At 38.8% G+C, this 24161-nt stretch overlaps 2 protein-coding genes across 5 annotated transcripts in view; both read left to right on the top strand.

Moving 5' to 3' along the window:
- The first annotated feature begins 168 nt into the window (after positions 1 to 168).
- Positions 169 to 14202, top strand: mtfr1l (mitochondrial fission regulator 1-like). Of its 3 annotated transcripts, none has more exons than XR_015867815.1 (9): positions 169 to 331; positions 3090 to 3237; positions 3347 to 3454; positions 3527 to 3636; positions 4091 to 4302; positions 4392 to 4770; positions 5110 to 5261; positions 9277 to 9332; positions 14140 to 14202. XR_015867815.1 is itself a non-coding variant. In XM_088433654.1 (8 exons), exons 2-7 carry the CDS (start codon positions 3223 to 3225, stop codon positions 5225 to 5227), a joined length of 942 nt encoding a protein of 313 aa, XP_088289780.1. In that variant the 5' UTR covers positions 169 to 331; positions 3090 to 3222; the 3' UTR covers positions 5228 to 5261; positions 5377 to 7347. The 3 variants fall into 3 exon arrangements, 1 of the variants encoding a protein (XP_088289780.1); XR_015867814.1 differs by lacking the exon at positions 14140 to 14202 and adding an exon at positions 10624 to 10690; XM_088433654.1 differs by lacking the exons at positions 9277 to 9332; positions 14140 to 14202 and adding an exon at positions 5377 to 7347.
- Positions 14203 to 16119: 1917 nt separating this feature from the next.
- The window catches only part of stac (SH3 and cysteine rich domain), a 28360-nt gene continuing 20318 nt past the window's right edge, over positions 16120 to 24161 (top strand). Inside the window, exons 1-3 of one of the 2 annotated variants that reach the window (XM_088433652.1) lie at positions 16122 to 16263; positions 17342 to 17374; positions 19704 to 20022. In XM_088433652.1, coding sequence (XP_088289778.1) covers positions 16156 to 16263; positions 17342 to 17374; positions 19704 to 20022 — 460 coding nt within the window. In that variant the 5' untranslated portion in view covers positions 16122 to 16155. Of the gene's footprint in view, positions 16264 to 17341; positions 17375 to 19703; positions 20023 to 24161 lie in introns of both variants that reach the window. The other variant, XM_088433653.1, reaches the window with a different exon arrangement.

Here is a 24161-nt window from a genome sequence, read left to right as displayed (position 1 = left end):
GAGAACGATCTTGTGTTTTCAGAGATGAAAAATTGTAACGTCCGCTACTTTCTGTACTCCCCTGTGTTATTTCTTCTTTTACCACATTTCTTTTTAGTTTAAAATACCGGTAAACGTGCTTGGGGATAAACAAATAAATCAATATCATCCTAGCTTGCTCGTCGCAACCGCTAGGGACGCCACGATACAAAATCATCTCAACCAGTCACCGGAAATTGATCGCCGCCGACTTCCGGTAATGAACAGCAACACAACTAACAGTGAAAGACGAAAAGGAGAAACAGTACTTCTAATATAATTCGCCACTTCAAAGCTCCCAGCATCGGTTGCTGTAAGTTCTTTTTTCAGTGTTTTTACATTTATTTTTCAATTTAAATGTGATGTCCGAAACATAAAACATACTTTGAGGGTGACCGTTTGTGCTACCGAAGCTAACGCACGGCCTTATGTGTGTGTATTCGACACAGTTAGCCGCCGGTGCCAATCAATATAGCGATGATGAATAAAATCGACGTTCTCACACACGTTGGTGTCCTTCAACTTACTATCGCAGTTAATTTACAACACGGTGAAAAAAACTTGACGTCGTGACTTACAGAAGCCATAGTGATATTTTTTTCGTCCACAGTTTAGGTAAGTGATCAAGTGTCTTAACATCTGTGAAAGAGTTCCCCATCATCCAATAACGGTAATAGTTAGAGCACTCTTTATACTGCTTAGATTTTAGTCTTGCTGAAATTAGCACCTATGGCGATTTTGTCACAAGTAAGCCAATTTATACAGGTCCCGTGGCAAGCACAATTTCGGTACTTGGGATGGAGTCTGGAGTGGCTGCAAGGTGCCCAAGGGGGTTAATTAAAAATATAGAAACGTTAAATAACTAAAGATTTACTTTATTGCTTTGATTTCACACAAAATCCTTGGTCAGGTACTCCAAGGACCAAACTATTTTAATGTGAATCCGATCGAAGCCTTGCCATGAATAGTAAAAATCAGTTATCGATTGACCCCCCATTAAAATAACTTTTGTGATTGCCTATAGATGTCTAGATGTCACAAGAGGGCAGCAAACTCGTGACGAAAATCCGTCCTTGACACTAAGATACACCAGGTGGCGTTAAAAGACTACTGTTACTGTAGCTGAGACAAAATTGCACAAAAAAGTCTTTCCGTCAAATTGTTTTTCGAAAGGAAATCTGCAAATTGACAATTTACAAATGGTGAGCGGAACTTTAAGTTCATCCATCTGCTAGTTCCAGCATATGTGTATTTCCTTGAGATTATATGGTAAAATGTCAGTACAGTCAGCCCCCTGCTTACGAGCATCCTGATTTGCGAACATTCCGCCTTACGAGCGTGGATCAGGGAGAATTTTGTCCTCCGCTTACGAGCAAACCTCTCGTCTTGCGAGCATTCCGTCAAACCAGCCATTGAGTATGTAGAAATGTTCTCGCCTAACTGCGTCAATATATTCAGCAGTTTCGTCATCTACAATCATTAATAGATACTTATGGCGGTAACGTGAACGCTATTGGTCTTACAATCTCACACTGACTGTCTCACTCACGGTGTCTAAATATATTACCATTTAAGTGTAGTGTTTGTACAGCTAAAGGGAAAAACAGCTGACATGAAATTAAATGTGCCGATTGCAGGACAAAGAATTGTCATTGGTTTAAATGTGTGTTTTTTTTTTTAATTAATTGTCAATACATTCCAACCGTTTAAAAAAAAGTGCGAATAATTATCAGTCAGTCAAGGAGACGCCAATATGCTATTGGTCGATTAAGGTCACCCGGTCTCACTCACGGAGATGCTATTGGCCGGCGTCACACGTCAATCACAGAAATGCCGATATGCTATTGGCCGAACGCCTTTATCTAGCTTGATGGGACAGGATGGAAGGAAGTAGACAAAATGAGTGAAAAACGGAATGTTTTGAAGACTTTGCAAACTTTATCTGTTAGACATAGCTTCTAAAATTACTAGCAGCGGTAAAGGAAGAAATAAGAGGATGATGTTTTAGTATCTCCGTGATTTGCACCATGACTGAAAGAGTTACTGTAACACTGTAAGACCAATAGCCTATATGTGTTGCCGTATTAACTCAAGAGGTTAATCTCTGCACCCTATTACGGGTGATGATACAGCGCCATATAATGGTTGCTAGACAAGATTGCATGTCAGGTTAGTCGGCGATCTCCCGATATGCATTGGGACAACGTCATTGTTGCAATTTTGTGAGTTGTAACCAAAGGTGAACTGACGCTCGAACAAGCCATAAGTGTGCTGCCTAGTAAATGCAACACACACAACCACTTCTCCGCTTCCACCGTGCTCAATTCACGTCGGGAAAAACAGTTGACATGAAATTAAGTGTGCCGATTGCAGGACAAAAAATCGTCACAGATTTAAATGTGTTTTAATCAATAAGATGTCAATACATTCCAACCGTTTAAAAAAAAGTGCAAATAATTATCAGTCAGTCAAGGAGACGCCAATATGCTATTGGTCGATTAAGGTCACCCGGTCTCACTCACGGAGATGCTATTGGCCGGTGTCACACGTCAATCACAGAAGTGCCGATATGCTATTGGCCGAACGCCTTTATCTAGCTTGATGGCACAGCTGGTTGGGATGGAAGGAAGTAGAGAAAACCCTGACTGAAAAAGTTACTTTGACACTGTAAGACCAATAGCATATCTGATTTACCGTTTTGACTTAGAGCATTCATCTCTGCTCATCTCTGCTTATCTCAGCACAAGTCACGTCTTTCCAAAGGTAAAAGTCATGTATCCTTTGTATTTGTTATTTAATGCAACTGTACAGTAGATTATGTCACTTAATATTAATTTATGTATACAGCGTGATGATTTTACCTAAGGCTTCTGCGCGCGTTGCACGCACTCACGAATTAACATGGGTTTGGATTGCCCGCTATACGAGCAATTCGAGATACGAGCGTAGCCGCTGAACGGATTAAGTTCGTAACCCGGGGGCCCACTGTAGTTCATTCCTCTGAAGTTTAAATTATTGAGTAAGTTTGCTAAGATGTGTCTTTTCTCTCTCCCCTTGTGTCTCTCTAACAGATGCTCTGACTAATCTCCAATTTACATCCCAAGAGTTGTCGGATTAACGTGGCATCTGTTGAGCGAATTGCTCAGTCTTGAGCCACTAAGAGCACCAAAGCGCCGGTGCTCCTCAGTGGGCTGAGCCGTCATCATGGAAATGCAAACAGTAAGCCAGCTCGTTTTCCCACATAATGGGAGAGTGCATTTTTCAACCCTGGAAGAACTTTGGATCTATAGGGAGTCATTTTTTGTCTTTATTATGATTATTTTTGCAGGATGTTATTCCTATTTGGCAGAACAAGCCTCATGGATCCACTCGCAGTGTGGTGAGGAGAATAGGCTCCACGCTTCCGCTCAAACCCCCACAAAGGGCATGTTTCCAGGTATCGTAGCTTCGTTCTTGAAATATCGTTTTATGTTCGACAAGATGCAATAATTTAACCCATTAATGTCAGGAACTACCAGGCCTGCCTTCCCTTCGCCCTATGGACGGCCCCATGGTTCCCACGCTGGCGGATATTGCCTGGATTGTTGCAGATGAAGAAGAGACGTATGCCAGAGTGCGGTAGGACAAATTGAGGAATCTCCAACTTTTATGTCATGGTTAACAAAATATGGCTCAAGTAGATACGCTTTTTTGTTTTGTTTTTGTACTGACACCCAGCCTATAGTTTTGTGTCCTCTGTTGTGTCCATTCTGTCTCAGAAAGACAAAGTTAGGCGAATCCCATCCGAAATACATGACACAATTTGAAAGGCCAGGGTGTCCTCTACAGGGCACACCAGGCTTTAATAGATGAGCTTGTGTTTTTCGAACAATACTTAACTGTAAGGAGTGTGCACGTAGGAATTGCTAATGTGGTTTTTAATTGTCATTGACATTAATTGGGAGGTGGGAAGGAGCCTCTGGTCACTTTGACCTCCAGTGAAAATCCAGCCTAAGAAGAAAGCCCGCCAGGCACATGGTGACTTACTACACAAGCTCAAAGCTTCACTGTCGGGATTTTCTTTTCTTTCCAGGAGTGACAGTCGCCCTCTCAAACACGAATGGAGGCCCACGCCACTTCTGGTGCTCCACAGGAACTCGTCCGTGCCCAACTTCCGACGGGAGGGCAAGCGAGTAGAGGGCCTGAGGAAACCCGGCGTGACCGCACTCAACCGCACCACCGCCCTGCAGGATGAGCTGAGCAAGCTTCGAGCGCAGATAGCAAAGATTGTGGCCGGCGATACTGGTAAGTCCATAAACGGTCTTTAGGTGTGAATGGTGAGATGGATTTTGGATTTGTATGCACTGCTAAATGTTTTCCGCGACTCACCCCAGGCTCCAACCCCTTGACCCCTGACCTGCTCTCCCCCGACGACACCACCATGAGCTTTTCCATGGCGCCCTTCGAGTCCGCCCCTTACCAGCCGGCGGCCACGGCAGCCGCCTCTTTCGTCATCAGCGACGTGACTGAGGAGGACGAGGAGGAAGAGGAGGAGGAAAACGACAAGGACATGGTGTCCGTGGTGTCGGAGCTTGTCCCCGACCCCCTGCCGCCGGTGTGCATGACGGCGTCTGCAACCTTTGACCTTGACAGGCCTAGCATGGACTACCGCGAGGCCGAGGAGGACACGGTGTCGCTGTCCAAGTCCACCAGCTTTGCCGATGTGATGGACATACTGAAGGACATGAACCGCATGAAGATGAGCAAAGACAGGTACACGCTTAAAATCTTACTTAAGTCACAGGGGAACCTTACACATATACAGACACTCCTCTACAAATGGAGACACAAGCGAAGTTACCTGTAATTCGGATTTTGTATTCAACTTATTTTTTGTGATACATAGCGAACAAATTTTCCGACTAAACCGCATTTTCCACATTATAAGGCGTACTGGATGATAAGGCGCACCTTCAACGAATGGCTTATTTTAAAACTGTTTTCATATATAGGGCGCACCGCATTATAAGGCACATAGAATAGAAGCTACAGTATCAGATAAGTGTTTGTTTGTTTGCTCTATGACCTCACTTGTTTTTTTTTTAATGTCAGATACAATAGAGGTTGTACATCCCTGAGAGAGGAGGACTCTGCATCTCTCATATCTGAAGCTTTAAGGAAAAAGTTTGTCCTGAAGGAAGAAGACACCGTTCCCGTGAAGCGGAAGTAGTCTAACCCCGCGTCGCCGGTCCTGCTGCTCCAGCGTAAGTCCAAATCCCTTCTCATTTACATGTTTTTATGATGCCTTTTTTTTTTTCCTTGGACATCTTAAGCAGTTCTTTCTCTGGTTGTTTTTGGTCTTGTTCCCATGGACCACAGCCTCACTCCTCAGACCTCAATGCAGTTAGCCGCCCGCCTGCTGCCAGTTAGCCAACAAATCCGTATCATGTAATCTCTTTCTTGCTCCGATTTTACAAGCAATGACTCTACAGACTGTTTTCAACTGAGGAGTGACCGGGTGACCCCTTTCTGGAGCACTTTTTACCCATCCAGTGTTGAAAAAGGAGGGTTTTTAAATTAGGACTTTTTTTTTTCTAATTCTGTATAATACTTGAAAATGTTTGCGAGCACACACAACTTTTTAGTCATCGGATCAAAACAAGAGGGACCCTTTGTGAGGTTTAAGTCCATATTCTTGAAGGCAGGATTGGGGAACCTAAATCTGACATCACTGCATGCGTGCAGGTGTTGGATGAAGATTTAAATACAGCAAATGGTGCTAAAGATAAAACTTACAAAAATAAATGTCCTCCTGAGAGCCAGAGATTTCATTTATGTCCACTTTGGCCTTCTTTCAGTCTCAGCAAGACATCAAAGTGAATTGGGTCCTAGCCAAACATGAGGCGTTATACAAAAGGCCAAGATGTCCTCAACAAAGCATACTAGGACTTAGTCGGGTAGTTCCAATGAGTCGAAAGATTTTGGCCAACGTCCAGTACAATGGACACAAATGAAAAGGCTGGGTCTCAGGAAAATATATAGGTCATGACAAAAAAGGGAAATCCTCATTGACCCATTTCATCCCAAAGACATATTTTTGTTTTCATGAGAATAGAAATTCTGTCCCAGGCACTTATTTATTGTTTTCAAGTGTTTGGCTAAAGGAGGTTTTAAGTAGTAGAATAATTTGAGGTCCTAGAGTAATCAATTACATTGAATACTTACCTCATGTCCTAAAATAATCATTTACTTCAGGCATTTAAGTATTGATTACTTAAGGTACTAAAACTACTTAAGTTATTATTCGAGGTCCTTATCAATTCCATTAGGTATAGAAATAGTTAATTGGTTACTTTTGGTAAAATGAAATACATCCATTATTTTAAGTACTAAAGTACTTAAGTAATCAATTACATTACATACTTGTCACGTGTAATAAGTACTGAAGCAATACATCACTTTAGCAAGCAGTGTTAAAACAACATTGCGTACTTTAGTACGTAGAGTAATAAATTACTTTAGTACATATTACCTTAAGTAACCAATTACTTTATTCTTTCAGTTCTTGGGTAATAATGTAATGAATTGTTAGTACCAGTCAGTTTTAGACATTCCTTTTGGCAAAAACAACATTTTGGAAAAGATTAACTAAGTACCTGGGATCGAATGTCAAATAAATGTAAAAATACGTCTTTGGATTTGAATGATTCAAGATGGATGTTCACAGCAAACTGCTCCAATAAAATTGGACTGGACTTGACCAATTGAAATAACCCCTGATAAGAAAACGGTTCCCCGCCCGTGAAGTTAAATAGTGCGAGACACTTGTTAGGATCCAACCTAGTGAGTTGTGCTGTGCTTAACATGATTTTGTACAGGAACATGTGACCATAAATATTCCTGGTGACGCCTTACACGTCTGTTGCCTGCTCAGATGCCTGATTTTAATCACCCCCGCTTGTGCCACTTTGTTTTTATCAGCCCATCCGTTTTTCTCTAACTTTTTTTTTTCCACCTCGCAATGAGCCACCAGGTAATTTGTAGGAATGACCCTCTGTGTATTTTTTCAAGCTCTTCACCGTTAAGATGATGAATCAGACATTTCACATTCTCCTGACGAATTAGAATTTACCTCAGTTTCTCACCATTGAACCTCTTTGTTGCGTTGAACACACTTCCACATTGAGAACTATGTTGACTTTTTTTGTTTATGTAATTGTGAATAAACATGGGCAGATGTTTTGAAACTTTTTGGTTGTTTGTTTTTGACCAACCACATCAATGCAATATGTTTAAGTCAAAAGTGTGTTCTTTGTCTCACCACTATTTTAAATAAAGTTTTCGAGGTAATATTTCGTTTGTGGGATATTCCATTTTGCAACTTGGAATGGGCAGGAAATAACATCACTGTTGTTCACTGTTTAGGTCATGACCAATCACGAGTCACCTTGCCAACATCACATGACCAAATTCAGAAAACAGTTGAGCCGTGATTGGACCGTAAATGGCAAAATGCCCGCCCCTTAGTAGAACAAAAACAGGTGAAGTTACATGCTAATTTCTTATTCTACGAAGGCAATATTAATCCTAATAACGTCCCCTTTAAAGTACAATTTATTCGTTTTTTATTATTAAAATAAAAAAGACAGTAAGTAACAAAGAAAATAATTTTAAGATATTAAGCTTCACTTCACCTGAGTTTTATTTTTTTTCTGGATGGTGGCCCCAGTCGAGTCAAAGAATGCTTGTATGTACCTTCGTCGCCGAAAAAAGGTTGCTGCCACCTAGTGCTTGTTAGACTACACTGCAACTGCTGAGCTTCAAAGACGAGAACAGAAAACACATTTTTGGTGAGGTGTCTTTTCAATGTATGACTCCGGGGTAAAATTCATTTAATAATTGAATGGTACATTTATTTAATAAAAGTATCATTATTATATTAAATGTTCCAGTTAGTGCTGCCATTTAAATGTGTGAATATGTTTCTCTGGAGGGCCCGTGATTGTAAATCCGATGGTGACGTCGGTGCCGCCCCAGCAGTGAATCACGTCACATGGTTCACTGATACAGTACAGAAAGTTATTTTAAGATCAGGTGGTTGGAAACATGGCGGCTACGATGACGGAGGTAGATATTTTATACCTTGCTGAGTATGTGGAAGCAGGACCTGCAGGAAACCATTAAATACAACAAAGTGGATGAATGTGTTGAATTTTTCGAGTTATTTCCGCCACCCTGAAGAGCAGTGTCATTTAATCAATAAACGACACAAACGTTTGTTTTATTCCATATTTAATTAATGGTCCATTTGATTAATGAAACATTTAATTCCTGACACATTTAATGAAACATTGATTTAATTCCGGAATCAAATATTCATTCAATTAATCAAACATTCAAAACATTCAACTGATTAATGACTCCTTCAGTTATTTATTTCATTTATTCCACTTTTGTTCCCCTGCTTCCATCAATATGTAAAAGCTGTCATGTGGCTATAGTGCGCACGCATTGGAGAATTGCAGTAATATCATTGTCCGCGTGAGGTCAGTATTGTCACATCTTCACACACACGGTTTTTCTCATTACTGTAGTTTGAAATATTTACAATATATGTACTATGTATTCATACGTCAGCGTCGCGGACCGATCCTGGATTTATTTGTTATTGCGATAATTTGATTTATTACGCTAATCTCAGGCATACAATTCTGTCCGGATCCCTCCTTGTTTCCTAAATAAAACCTCTCCAAAGCGAGTTCCCGTCTATTTTTTGATAGACCTTGGCCTAGTTCACCTCCACCGTGAACACGCATGAATGTAGGTCCTGATAAAAGTCTCCGGGGGATCCTAAATGAGTGTTACCATCATAATTAGGCTCCGTTAAATATAGACTTTTTTTTTTCAATACCTTGAATGTTTAATATTCCCACCTGTATTCTTTTCCACTGACTTGATTGTCACAACCTGTTTCTATCTGACCATTGATGGTCGCTCCACCTGTGAAGATTTTGCTGTCATTTCATTGAACCTTTTTAACTGATTGATGAGCCCTGGTAAAATATTTTAGACGTCGGCGCGCCCGCCATTCGTCACAGCGGCCTTCAGCTGTGCAGAAGCAAACGAGAACAAAGCATTCTAGCAGCTGTTGTTTGCAGACTGCAGGTGTCGTCACAGTTAATAGTTTTTAACGTGTCGCATCCTCCCAGCTAGTGACGGGAAATAGCTTGGCTCTTGGGTCACATTTCTGAACATTGCTTTTTTTTTTTTTTTTTCCAGTTCCAAACGAGTGTCTGTTAAAGGCCAAATGGAGGCGAAGAACAAAGTGCCATCCGGTGAGTATTTCATGAAAATGTGAAATGTTTTCTATTTGCTTTTTTTTTCCCTTTTTCTTCTTCGCCGTGCCAAATTGTGACTCACTCAAATTTCCAGGCTGAGTAACATTCCATTTTGGAAAATGGCGAAGGAAATACCAGAGCAGAATACTAAAATGCCGCTTTAAAGGAGACATATCCTAAGGAAATCTAGCCTATTCATTTGTGTCCACTGCTGTGTCCATTTTGTCTCAAACACGTGAAACTGAATAAATGTCCTCAACTGAGGACACTGGGACTTAGTCGGGTTGCTCCAATGAGAAAAGATAGCGACAATAAACTCATGTCTACGACAGTGGACACAAATAAATAACTCGAATGCATTGATGTCCATAATAGTGGACAAACGAATAGACTGCCCCCATGCTTTTTTAAATTTTTTTATTTAAATTAAAGCACATGTGATCTATATATCTCACATTTTTTCTTATGAGGTGGATTAATAAAACATCAATTTTCTCCTTGATGGCATTTTTGTCAAATTTTAGAATCCTTTGCTGCCCTCGAGCCAAAAAGTTTGTCCACCTCTGTCTTAACTTTTAATTTTTTTTAATAACACAAAAATGAAAAAAATAGGCCGAACCTGGGCCAATAAAATCCCACGAAACAATCCCTGAAATTGCATTTTTTGCTTTCCAGCTGGTCATCTCAGACTCAATTCCAAAAATTTTTTGTGGGTTCTCTATTTGACCCCAAAAAGTTGGCTTGAATGGAAAAACTCACTAAACAACCCAAAAATATCGTGCGAAAAAGTTGGGTTCAAGAAATAACCCGTCAAACACCCCGAAAATACTTTGTTTGCTATGGGCTACTCCATTTTTACTTTTCTGAGACACACCCTGTCCATTAGTGTCCACTGTTATGTCCATTTTATCCCAACAAGAAAGCAAAATGACCAAAACACATGAAAATCATTAGAAAGTCCAGGATGTCCTCTTTTGGGGACACTAGGACTTAGTCGGGCAGCTCGGATGAGGAAAAAAACCACGAACCATAAAATCGTCCTCTAAAGCGGACACAAAGGTTAAAGTTGGCCTTTATAATCTAAACACAAAACTTTCTAATTGACTTCTACGTTACGCGCTAATTTGCTAATTTACTCGCCAGCCAATCAGAGCGATGGATTCCCACCGGTGTCTTTTTTCGCCGCTAAACAGCCAACTCATTTCAAATCACATCCAAAAAAGCGCAACGGCAGATGAGACGCGAGCCACCCCAAAGTCACCGGCTGTTCTCCCCGCTCTGTTTTTAGCCGCCGCCTCGTTAGCGCTGACCGCCACGCGCAGAGTGTCTGAGATGACCAGCTGGAGACCAGTTAAGGTCAGTGCCATCGCTCCATCAATAAATGGAAACATCATGAAAAGATTGATGCCTGGCTTTGAGCGCCGTCTCAGCAGGAGGAAAACGTCTGGCATTTAGAACAGTTTTACACTTTGAAAAGGGCTCAAGATTCGCGGTCATATTGAAGGATTCGACAACTTATTAGTTTTTTTTTGTGTTGACCTTTAAATGGGACTTCCGAGGCCTTTGTATGTCATTTAACCTAAATGGCGTTCACGCGCACGCGGACGCGGCGTTCGCTCATTACTTTGTCATGTTACCCTGCTGAGACTATTCCGAGGACAGCACGTAATAAGATCGCCTAATTGGCCTTGGTTCGAAGGGAATCCGTTTGCCCGCTGCTCTGACACATGCTGTGGAACTTGTGTGTGTGTGTGTGGATGTGTGTGAGCGTTTGGTTTTTGCTGGAAGATGGGGTCCAAATTCAGGGTTTTGCTTTGTGGGGACCTCTTGGACATGTGTGGACATTTAGGGTAGTCCGCACAAGTTAGGACAGTTTTTGAGGGACGGGACTTGCTTTTAGATGATAGGTTTGACTTGGGTTTGGTAACGTCAAAATCAAACTGGAGTCGAAAATGTATGGGCACGTGTAAAAATAAGTTTTTCGATTTGTAAAAAAACAACAAAAACAAACAAACAAAAAAACAAAATATATTATTAAAACAAATTTTTATAAAAATCTTAATTTTTTTAATTAAAACATATTTTTATAAAAATATTTTTTTAAATAAAAAATATAAAGGCAAAGCCTTTTTTTCAATAAAAATTAAGATTTTTATAACTATGTTTTAATTGAAAAAAACAATATATATATATATATATATATATATATATATATTTTTTTACTAAAACAAATTTTTATAAAAAAATCTTAATTTTTTAAATTAAACAACATGTAGGCAAAAACTTTTTTTACAATAAAAATTAAGATTTTTATAATAATATGTTTTAATTAAAAGAAAAAAAATCTTAATTTTTTATTAAAACATATTTTATAAAAAAAAATTAATTAAAAAATATATAGGCAAAAGCCTTTTTTTCATTAAAAATTAAGATTTTTATAACAATATGTATTAATTGAAAAAAAAATATCTCTCTCTCTCTCTCTCTCTCTCTCTCTCTCTCTCTATATATATATATATATATATATATATATATATATATATATCCTATAATTACTTTAGCCAAACACTTGAAAAAACAGAAAAAAAAGAATACCTTTGAGTGAAAATCCAGCCTCTTAAAAAAACGAAAAAATCCGTCTTTGGGGTTGAATGAGTGAAATGTTCATGGAGTTTTTCGTGTATTTATCTTGACGTATTGAAGAGGGGTGTGTCAACTTTTCTTCTTAGACAATGAGTGAAATTGTTACCAAAGAAACAACAAAACTCTTGGAAGCGGGATTGTTTTTTCCCCTTTCAGTCGGTTAAGCAGCCACTAATTGTAGTGATTTCTACACGGTCCCGACATCTGGAGGAGTCCCAAAATAGCCCACGCCGTGACGTGGCCGTTAGCGCATCACAACCACGTGTGGAGAAGCGCTTAAATATTCCGAGCGCCGCGCTCGGGAAACAAGCGGCGCATTATTCGCGCGCGTTTCTGGAAAAATACGCCGCGTCATCAGCGTGAATACAAATGTCCGCCAAAGCGCCGCCATGCAAGTTTATTCCGTACGGGCGCGTCCGCCCGTTTCCATGTTTCCTCATCGTCGTATTCCCTCGGAGACCGTGTGACCACACGTCGACAGAGAACATTTTGCACTCGCCGGAGATACTTTCTAAGAAAAAGCCCTTGTTGTTGTTCCATGCAAAATGAAAAAAAAAAAAAAAAAAAAAAAAAAGACAATTTCATTGATTCATGTTCCAATTTATTTGCTCTTAGTTTGAAAAGAAAACTATATTGTTTTTCAATGCAAAATGCGGATACGATGCAGGTCTCTGCGTTGTAATCATTGGGAAAGCAGAAATAGCGTGGGCGGGATGAAACCCTCCATTTCCAGTCATTAACCCCCCGTTGACACGGCTTTCTTTTTTATTTCCCGTGTTGCCGGCTAATTTTCAGGAAATACTGCTGAAGGCCATTGTATTTGTTTGATAAAAAAAAAGAAGACATTATTTCATTGATTCATTTTCCAATTTATTTGCTCTTAGTTTGAAAAGAAAACTCTATTGTTTTTCAATGCAAAATGCGGATACGATGCAGGTCTCTGCGTTGTAATCATTGGGAAAGCAGAAATAGCATGGGCGGGATGAAACCCTCCATTTCCAGTCATTAACCCCCCGTTGACACGGCTTTCTTTTTTATTTCCCGTGTTGCCGGCTAATTTTCAGGAAATACTGCTGAAGGCCATTGTATTTGTTTGATAAAAAAAAAAGACATTATTTCATTGATTCATTTTCCAATTTTTTTGCTCTTAGTTTGAAAAGAAAACTCTATTGTTCTTGTCACAGAATTCAAAGGAATTCATTTGATTTGCTGCAACCCCGCTGAAGTGCCTGAAATTTTTTGCTAAATTCATGTTATTTGATTCATTTGCTAAATTCATGACGTTCACGTTATAAATCAAACCCGTAGCCGATTCAGTGCCATTTTGCTTGTGCATGTTCTGCACTTTCAATTTGAAAAATAGAAGTTGCTCTTACTGTAATGTTTTTTTTCACTGATGCACACTGGGTGAATTTTTTTTTTTCCATCACATACCCCCTATTTTTTTTTTTTAAAAAGAACACAATTTCATAAAATGTTGCTTAATGTTCCAATTCATTTGCTCTTAATTTGAAAATAAAACTGCTGTTCCTGTCACGGAATTAAAAAAGCAATAAATGTGATTTGCTGCACACCCTGAAGTGCCAACACATTTTTTTTCTAAATTCATGATGTTATGAACCAAACCCATATCTGATTCTGAACCAATTTGCTAGTTCTAGTTTCCGTAATTTCACTTCGAAGACCTTTTTTTTCACTGATATACACGTTGTGAAATTTGTTTTACTTCTCATACCCCCTAACCAACACACAGCAGTTGTAGGTGAAATAAAAACACACACAATTTAACGTAATGTAGCTTCATGTTCCAGTTCATTTGCTCTTAATTTAAAAATAACATTTAAAAATTTAGCAGAGGAGTCACTATAACATATCCATCCATCCAAAGCTCCTGTCATGTTCCAATTGATTTGCTCTTAGTTTGCAAAGAAATCTATGCTGTATTTCTTTTTTTTTTAATTTAAGTAATGGAGGGGAGGCGTTTCACTTGGTAAAAGTATTTTGTCATAATCTTTTTTTATTCATCTTCGGGGAGTTACAAATCTCTTTTGGGACTGAAAAAAGACTTTCCGGTGGGAGGGAATCCCTCCCGATTTGAAACGTAAATTCTCAGTTGGCTTGTCGTTGTACGTGTCGGTGTGTGTGGGTGTGTCCCCGTCAGAATGAGGAGGCTGCAGTCTGGCGCCTTCATCCTACATCCCACAATGCAACTTCAAGGACATGGCATCGCAGGGGGGAAAGTCTCCAAGGATGTCTCACTTCAACAGATACGTCTTGTCAGAGAGACGGGAGGATTTTCATTTTCAAAAATAATTTCCCAGTTTGTAACAAAAATCTCCATGCATTATTATCATGTATGACTTTGTTCTGCTAGTAGAAAGTGGTACTGTCCTTCATGTAATGATAGGAGTTGACATACCGTTTATACGTCATTGTACGCACCTTAATATTTTATGTCAAATATGTAAATATTCCTTTTCCTAAACCATACTATTCAAGGCTATACCGTATAATATCTATTATAATGCAAAATAATACCATATCAATATTCACCACATGGTGTATAGTCATAGAAGTTGTTGCCTTTTCCACTTTATTTACTCTTAATTTGAAAAGAAAAGTGTTCAGTTCCTGTTCAAAAACTAAACGGTATTAAATTAGATTAGCTAATACCTGCAGAAAACCTCTTAAAATTTCACATATGCCCTGAAGTGACTTTTCTACCCCCAGGGCTACTTGAATCATTGTTTGAGGTGTTATTTTGTTAATGGTAATGTGTAAAAATGAATTTTAAATCATAGTTCAGGGATCTTGTTTCTGACTGCAAATGTAAAGTTTAACCAATGAAACTTTGGAACAGAATTGTGCTGTGGTATCTCTATGCATATTTTTTTTTAGAAACGCCAGAAGAATTTTCTTTCATTTTCCAATTAATCTGCTCTCAATTCGAAAAAGGTAATGTTCCGTGCACTACAGCAGTGCTTCTCAAATATTTGTTGCAAAGCACCCTCCAAGGGAAGAAGAAACATTTAGTTTATTCTAGTTACAGCTTATTCTGAATCCAAAAATAAAAGCTGAGTTCATCTCAATCTTTTTTCAAACGAGAAATATTTTCAACCAACTGAACCATTTGATGCTGGAGAGAAAAAAAAACTTAAATACTTATAAAATCTAAATTGAACTGGGATATCAAGACCAAAAATTAAAAGAATAAAAAATAATACATTTAAGTCTGTAAATATCAATAATATATCATATAAATATCTTGAATATTTTAACCTGAAGAAAAAAAGTATCAAATATTGTGCTGATTTTTTTTTTTTCTTTACAGGCACCCCTTTTTTGACAAGGACTGCACCACAAGTAAGGTAATCCCACAAGTGGACATTGATACAAAAAAAAGGATACTGTGATTTCCAAAAGAATTGTTTCATGTTCCAATTGATTTGCTCTTAATTCGAAAAGCAAATTAAAACGTTCCTCTCAAGGCCACTTTTTAGGACTGCCTTGAATCCGCAGCCTATCCCATTTGACTGAACTGTTCTCCAGTCAATATAAAAACACAACTATTCACACTCACATCCAACAATCCCGCTAGTGAAACACACGAGAGAAAGCGAGCCCAAAACCAGTTTTGGTCTGAGGACGGACAGAAACATTCCGAACATACTACTAAAACCAGCACGATGTTAACTACGATCCATGAACGCTTGCACTTTAATTTTACATTTAATTATATAAAATAATCATTCAAAAAATGCTATATGCCATCTAGTGGCTTTGAAACAAACATACAATGAAATACTCTGACTAATTCGGCGTACGACCAAAAAGATCCTCCTTCCTGTCCTCCCTCTCTCTCGCCCCTCTCTCTCTCTCTCTGTCTCTCCAGCTCATAGTGGAGCGCAAGCGTGTTTGCCGAGTCTTTACACACCAACTGCAGAGAAAGAAGCTTGCCACTGTCTCCGGCAGCACCGGACCGCTTTTCCTTTTCTTTTACTTTCACTTCGGTTTTGTTACCGACACCTTCGCGTGTGTTCCAACCCCTTTAGGACCTCCCGGGAGGTTTCGGATGACTCGAGGTCACGGTGACCGTCGAGGCATGAAGACAATGTAAACCTTGCGAGGAGAAGAAGAAAAAGAGGAAACACCATCTACTTTTTGATATTTTGACATCATGATCCCGCCGGATAACGCGGCCCAGGAAGAGAGTTGTGGGGGGAAAGAGGACGAGCAGAATGAGACTCCCAAATCCCCGAGCAATACTTCCAACCAGGAAACCAAGGTAAGGATTTTTTTTTTTTTTGTGCTTCACAATGTGACTTAACTCATTCAATCCCAAAGAAGTATTTTTACGTTTTTTTCCTAAACATTTTTTTTCTGGGCCATTTATTTAAGTTTTTTTGTTTTTAACCCCTCTGTGTCAATTTTGGCCCAATTTGGGCCATTGACATGATTGATCTACACACATCTAACTAAAAACATAATAAAAAACACTAGGAGGGTGAAAATTACGAGAGATTGTCAAAACGAGTAACCGTTCAAAACGGCACCATGCATTCATTCATGAATACTTGCAAATGGGATTTATTTGATTGTAATGTTTACATTAGGGAGCTTTGACACCCATGGGATTAATAAAGGAGGGTCTAAAACAGCTGACACTGAATGATTTAAGGTTCTGGTTGAAATTGTTTAAATAACGACAATTAGACGTAAAGTTAGAAAAAGTTATTAGGCAAACAAATGTGAAAAATACATTCTAAAGCTTTAAAATATCATGAAAAGTACAGGTCCAATAAACATATTCTCATTCATTCCCAAAGACGTATTTTTACGTTATTTTTTAAGAGTCTAAAAATTTTGCACTAGGTACTTTATTTTGTCTATTTTTTTTTTTCAAATTGTTTCATAAAAGGAGGGTCTAAATTGGCTGGCACTGGATGAATTAAAAGCTCTGGAAAGCTACGATAAAATGCTTGAATATTTTTTTATTTTATTTTGACATAAAACAAAATATTTTGTATCACTTTGTGTGCGTAGGTAAACTGCTTCTAGATAGCACTTAATCAGACCTATACATTTTACATACATAATATAATACAGGTACCAGAATTTTTTTTGTTTGTTTGTTTGTTTTTTGGAGGGGGGCGGGGGGGGGGCTTGCATCACTACTTTACAGTGTAATTTTCCATCACAACGACTTACTTTAGTGGCCATCTAAATCATCTAAATATGCCCGTCTAATAAACTAGGCCATACAGAAGACCGGCGCCAAAAAGCTAAATAGTTCTATGAAATCCCCCGCAGAGAGATAAAGTGAATAACATATTTGTTTTTTTTTTCCTTATCCCTCTTGTAAGAATACTGTGAGACCCGAACACCCCAAACGGAAGGTGAGACTCCATGGTCGTATATGTTGTAGCGGTTTTTTAGTGCATAGCAACATTAAGTTAAAGTAATGCTATTAAGGTCACCCAGTAGATGATGTTGCTTTTAAGGTCTATTTTCATGCATTTTCCATTATTTTCCATTTTGTCAGACATCATTCTCATCTGCTTTATGGAGAGAGCTATAAAGTGCTGTCAAGCAAAGCATGCGCTCTTCTTAACCCTTGGTTTACCCTTTAATAGCTGGACTAAAAATATCTCATTTTTTAGTCTCATTTTTGTTTCATTTTTAAGCTATTAAAGCTATTTAAGATAGTAATTAGGGACACAAATACCCCCAAAAAGTCAATAAAAAATACATAAAATTGTACACAAAACCTGTACACTTAAAGAAGAAACATTTTAATGTGTTTAACCCTTGTGAAATTATGTTACAAATTATGGAAATTCCGTAGGTTTTTTTATGATATCATAAAAAAATCAATGTGGAAAAAACCGCTAGGGAGCTGAAATTTCCAGCATATCACCAAAACATGTAACATTTCCAAATGCAACGATTCTGACATTTCTATGTGATTGCAGCTGGGCGTGCGAGATTTTGTGTACGAAAGTGATAATTTTCCAAATTTTGGACCATATAAAACCATTATAGTTACAATGTTTGAGAGGCATTTTAATACGATTTATGACAATGATTTTCCTCCGAATTTTGCAACATTCTGTTGAGCGGCGGTCAAACTACATCAGCAAACAGAAAATTCTTTGTTGACATGTGTTTCACCTCACCACAGTAGGTGGCAGTAGAGGCCAGTTCATGGCTATGTCTTGAAGTGTCATCGTCACGTCACAGACTACAAAAAGACCTTATAATTTTTCAATGTTTATAGTTTGCAAAGTGTGTGCATAAGGGTTAAGTTCACCTCCAAACATTCAAACGTTAACGCACTAAACTACACGCAATTGACTTGGGAATATCAAATTCATCACTTTTCTTCTTCACTGACAAACATAAAATTGATGTTATGTTAATGATGTCCTGTACACAGCGCAGCTGAGTTATTTGGGGTCAGTTTGACACACCAGTAGCTCGTGAGCGTGCCGAATTGATTAGTCGTTACCCACAGGACATATTGATCTTCTTCACGCCAAAGCGCCAATGAGAAGCATTTCAATCTAGGCGCTATTTTCTGCCAATAGGATCAAGTATATTCACCAGCAATGGCAAACAAATTCTTCTCAATATCGTGAAGCCTAATTAGGACACCAAGGCTCATTAGGATATTTTCTCTGCTCTTCAATTACATCAAAACAGAATCAATTCCACTCCATAAGAGCCCTTTGGTCTCATTACAGTTGCACAGGGATTTTTGATAAAACGACTGGAGGAGGAGGAGGAGGAGGAGATGAAATGAGGGGTTGTCAGCATGGAAGGTAATGAGATTGATGAACGGCATGGGCGGAAGCAGGCGGCTCAACTGTGTGTGCCGAATGGTACGGTTGCGATGCCGCAACGGCACCGCCTGGAAATCGCATTAGCATCCTAGTGGGGAAGCTTCCGGATGGTTTTTGACGAAGAGCAAATAGCTACCGGGAAGCGCTTCTACTGCGGACAAGACCGTTGCGGCTACGGAAACATTTTTCTTCTTGTTAGTTCTTTTGATGGATGGACTTGTTGGGTTATGGCAGTTTTTCTCAACTATATTTTGCTAGGCCCCCCTAGAAAAGAGAAAACTTTTTGCCCACCCCTCCCAGTCAATGCACTGACTATAAGATTATTATTGATGAAAATTGTTTAAGTATACCTACACGTGTATCCTTTTTAACATTAACAGAAAAACGCAATATAAGTCAACTTTCAACAACTGTTAATGATTTTTATCGCGTTTATACGGGTTACAGCTTTGTCTAAAACGGAAAAAAAAGAAGCAAGTGCACCAAAGTGCCTGAAACTAAAAGAAAATGATGGAAATTATGACTTTATTGCAATTACATTCCACATGACAAAAACAAAGCCTTTTTCCTGGGATCATCCGCGCCCCCCCGGCATCACCTCGCACCCCCCCAGGGGGTCCCGCCCCACTGTTTGAGAAGCACTGGGTTATGGTTAAGGCAAAATACAGCCCGGGGGCCGAATGTGGCCGTTTTGTGAGGAGCCATGTGGATTTGAACTCGGGTTCCTGAACTGCGAGGCGGACGTGTCAACCGCAGCTCCACAAGCCGCTCCGTATTTCCATGAATAACTCAAAACTAATCTCCATGACACAGGCCTAGTTTTGTGAAAAGACATCGCATTCATGCAATATTAATTCCAAATTGTAAAATCTCTTCCTTCCAGCTTCAGAAGCTCAAGCGCTCATTGTCCTTCAAAACCAAGAGCATCCGCAGCAAGAGCGCCGATAACTTCTTCCGAAGCAGCGGGGACAACAAGACGGAGCTCCTCTCCGACGTGAGCGGCAGCACGGGCCACCTGTACAATATCGGCACCGCGGGACCACCCATCCCACCCGTGCCCCCCGCCATCCCCTGCGCTCCTCCTCCCACCTCGCGCTCCCAGACGCGCAACCCCCTGCAGGTGGACTCGGCCGGACACTGCTTCATGGAACACATCTTCAAGAAGCCCACTTTCTGTGACGTTTGCAACCACATGATCGTAGGTATGGGGTTAGAACGTGTTATTTTGATACAGTATATCCTCCTGAAACCTGGTCTCTTCATCTGTGTCCACTGTTGTGTCCATTTTGTCTCAATAAGACATCAAACTAAATTGCTTTCCACCCCAAACACATCAGGCATCATTAGAAAAGCCAAGATGTCCTCTATTGAGCACATTGGGACTTAATATTATCGCTAAGATAGAGACCAAAACCAAATGTTCACTACAGTGGACACAAATAGGCTGGATCTCAGGAGGGTATATTAATTTTTATCTATAAAATTCGAACTTTTGGGTTTCGCTGATTGTGTTAAAACAAGCTTATGATAACTTGGGGAAACTATTAGCTGAGACAACATGCATGCAGCATACAGATGGATTGAATCATATTCCAAATGTCCACTACAGTGGACACAGATAGGCTAGATCTCAGGAGGATACATTTTCTATAAATGAAAACTGCATCTAACCGTTTTTTGTTTCACTGGTTGTATTAAAACAAGCTTATAATGGCTTGGAAATCTTATTTGTCGAGACAACTTGTGTGCAGCATACAGATGGATTGACTCTGATTCCAAATGTCCACTACAGTGGACAAAGATAGGCTGGTTCTCAGGAGATGTAATATTGTCTATCAATAACCACATTTTGGGTTTCGCTGGTTGCATTAAAACAAGCTTATAATAGCTTTGGGAACCTATTTGTCGAGACAACACATGTAAAATGGATTCATCAGGATCTGACCTTAAAAATGCTGCTTATTAAATGGCAGACAATAGAAGCAAAAGTCAGCTGTCAACCATGCCATGTGACGTCCCCTGCTGGGTAGTTTGGCTGTGTGCATGTTGTCTCGACAAATAGGTTTCTCGACCTATTATAAGCTTGTTGTAATACAATCAGAAAAAACAAAAATCTGTTTGATGTAGTTCTTGATAGACGTAGATAGACATAGGAGTAACATCGGAAAACTATCTGTAGTTCCCACTATTTTGGGAAAGTTTCATCATCGTCACAGTACATAAATCCTCATGAAATCGGTCAAAGTTATGTTCAAAGATGTAGGTGGGCAACATTAAACTCCCACCTGCTCCTTGCATCACGTTCTGTCATTTTAAGAAATTCTTGCACAAATTTGATGTGCCACCCGTAATAAAAATGCAACAATTACGTTTCAGTACAGAACCTACCTCCAATAGAAAAACAATCACAAGTCCTAATATTTATTTCTCTTTAAGACGATATTCATAGGCAACATTAGTGAAATTCGGGGCTGTAGCCAGAAATTTTTCTTCGAGGTGGCTAGGGTGCCACAAAACTTCAGTGGTGGGGTTTCACGATACAATACAATACATATACAATACAATAATAGTATTTTATCATATTATATAGAATGCAATGCAAATAGGAAGTTAATATGAATACACTACATTATGCTTTTAGTCTGTGGCGGAAAGACAATATGCTTTGTAAAAAATTAGATGGTATATAATAATAAAAAAAAAAATTACCTGCACATCAATTATCGCTGTGTTATGGATTGCAGCGAGTTGCTAATTAAATAAACGTTTACGTGGGCGAAGGACGTGTTTATGAGTCTGATTGAGTGTGAAATGTAATTTACATGGAGCGCGCTTAGAATAATACTATTTTAACAGCTTTATACCAGTCAAGTGATGTAATAAATGTCGTGAATTACTTAGGGAATGTGGTTGGATTTTTTTTCTTTCTTCAAAGCAAAAACAAACAAAAAAGCTGGTAACTAATTAGTCTGCAAAGGTGAGGGCGTAAGTCGAAGAGGAGGAGGTATTCTCACAGGAAGTATGAAGGCGTCAAGCTAGACTGTTGGATTAATGGATCAATGGGGAAAAAAAAAACCCAAAGTTGTGCTAGTGAGAAAGGTGCACAATCTAGTGCCTCAATTTCCTGAGATGCTAAAATATCAGAATTATGAGAGTATGATCGTGTAGAGAATTATGTGAGAAGGCACTGGGGAAATAATTCAAGATTATCTCTCATGACGCAACCAAAACAAATTCCTGAAACATTGCTAAAGGGCACCTTATGAAATGTTCTCACACATACTACAAACTTTTTTTTTTTTTGCTCACGGGCACTACTAAAATTCTAGTGAAATACTCTCATATATTTTGCTGAAAAACATTTGCATTCACTACTATATTGTTCTCACATATACTACTGAGACAATCTGACTGAAACACTCTCACACGTTCATATATCCTCGTTCTAGTGAAATACTCTCATATATTTTGCTGAAAAACATTTGTATTCACTACTATATTGTTCTCACATATACTACTGAGACAATCTGACTGAAACACTCTCACACATTCATATATCCTCATTCTAGTGAAATACTCTCATTTATTTTCCTGAAAAACATTTGTATTCACTATTATATTGCTCTCATATACTACTGAGTCAGTCTGACTGAAACACTCTCGCACGCTCATATATCTTCACACGCTTTGTGCACCTACTGAAATACACAACTACTAAAACACTCCCACATATACTTATGAAACATTTTTTCACACACTACTGATATTTTTGATCACATACACTACTGAAACAATCGCAGACACTACTGAAATGCTCTCAGACACAACTGAAACGGCAAGTGCTTCATACACACTACTGAAATGCTTTTTTTTACACATTACACAAATACTTTCATACACACTACTGAAATTCTCTCATATAGACATCCGGACAGGCTTTTGTACACACCACCACTATCATTTCACAGAAATTACTCAAACATTCGTAATACACACTACTTAAACTCTCTGACATTCACTGACAAACTATTTTCTCACAGGCACTCTTGAAATGCTTTCATACACACTACTGAAACGAATTCAGAGACTACAGACATGCTATAATGCACCTTTCATGTTCACATATATATATATATATATATATATATATATATATATATATATATATATATATATATATATATATATATATATATATATATGAGAGCATTTTAATATTGTGTTTGATATTTCACTTGTAGAGTGTGTCATCGGACCATTTAAATTGTGTTCATAATTTCAATTCAAATGGAAGGCATTTCTGTGTTTGAATAAACGTGTCTTTCATTAAAACATCGCTTCATCTACGTAATCGGCGATCTACGTTTACTTTATAATGTCCAACAGCCTGCTAGCAGCTTAACTAAAGCAGCAGCATGAAAATCCCCCTTCCCAACCCACCTGCTTTTGCCCAACTGTCAGTTTGTGATCCGCTAAGCTGCTAGCATGGAGGCGTATTGTTCTGCTTTCCACGTCGGAGTGAGTCAGACTCAACGAGTTGATCGACAGCAGTCTGACGAGGACCAGGCCGTGTATAATGGACACCCGTTGAAATGCATTGGTATTTTTTTTTTTTTTTAACCGCAGAGGGGTGAAAAGAATCCACGGATAACTGAAAAAAATAGCACGGCAATGAAATATTTCTACTTTGGTACTTTCTACAACTGCCCGAAGGGAAAATATTTGCTTACAGACGCTAGTAATCAATGGTACTTTTTGCTCGTTCGCATTTTGACATGGACGCAGCGTGGGCGGGGCCAGAGCAAGTGCACGCTGACCAATCAATACACGGCAACAGACAGCGATATTAAGCTGACCTCTTTTACGTACAAACTCATTTTTTGCAATTTTATGCCTGAAACACTTTCCAAAAAAAGCTGGGAGAGGGACTTGTGACATTGTCTTTCCTTTCAACAACATTCAGCAAACACTTGCATAAAATCTCTGTTTTGTTTCTGGCTCGTTTGTCAGAAAATTGCATCACTAATAACCGTGCGCATCCCCATATAACATAAGAAAAAATAAGACATACAATTTTTTGAAAAGGAGTCATTCTAAACACATTTTAGCGATTAAGTTGCTTCTTGTTCCAATTCATTTGTTTTGAATTTGCAAAGGAAAAGGAATTGTTATGCTTTTAATTAGATTTGTTGATACCCGCAGAAAACCTTGTGAAAATCTCACGTAGCCCGGAGGTTATTTTACATTTTTGATGGTAATACAGAAATATTACGATAGCTTTAAATCATATTGAAGGGTTTAAGGATCTTATTTTGACCAAAGTATTGGGCAGACATCTGTC

Source organism: Hippichthys cyanospilos, chromosome 14 (assembly GCF_059441005.1).
Source record: "Hippichthys cyanospilos isolate Australia breed blue-spotted pipefish chromosome 14, RoL_Hcya_1.0, whole genome shotgun sequence".
Taxonomy (NCBI): Eukaryota; Metazoa; Chordata; class Actinopteri; order Syngnathiformes; family Syngnathidae; genus Hippichthys; species Hippichthys cyanospilos.
The sequence above is the reverse complement of the archived record's forward strand: the minus strand, read 5'-3'. Positions and strand labels throughout refer to the sequence as shown.

Excerpts from the sequence above, each read along its gene's own strand:
- mtfr1l (XM_088433654.1), top strand. Across the intron at positions 3,455-3,526 it reads CACAAAGGGCATGTTTCCAG|GAACTACCAGGCCTGCCTTC; the intron begins GTATCGTAGCTT and ends CATTAATGTCAG. Across the intron at positions 4,771-5,109 it reads ATGAAGATGAGCAAAGACAG|ATACAATAGAGGTTGTACAT; the intron begins GTACACGCTTAA and ends TTTTAATGTCAG.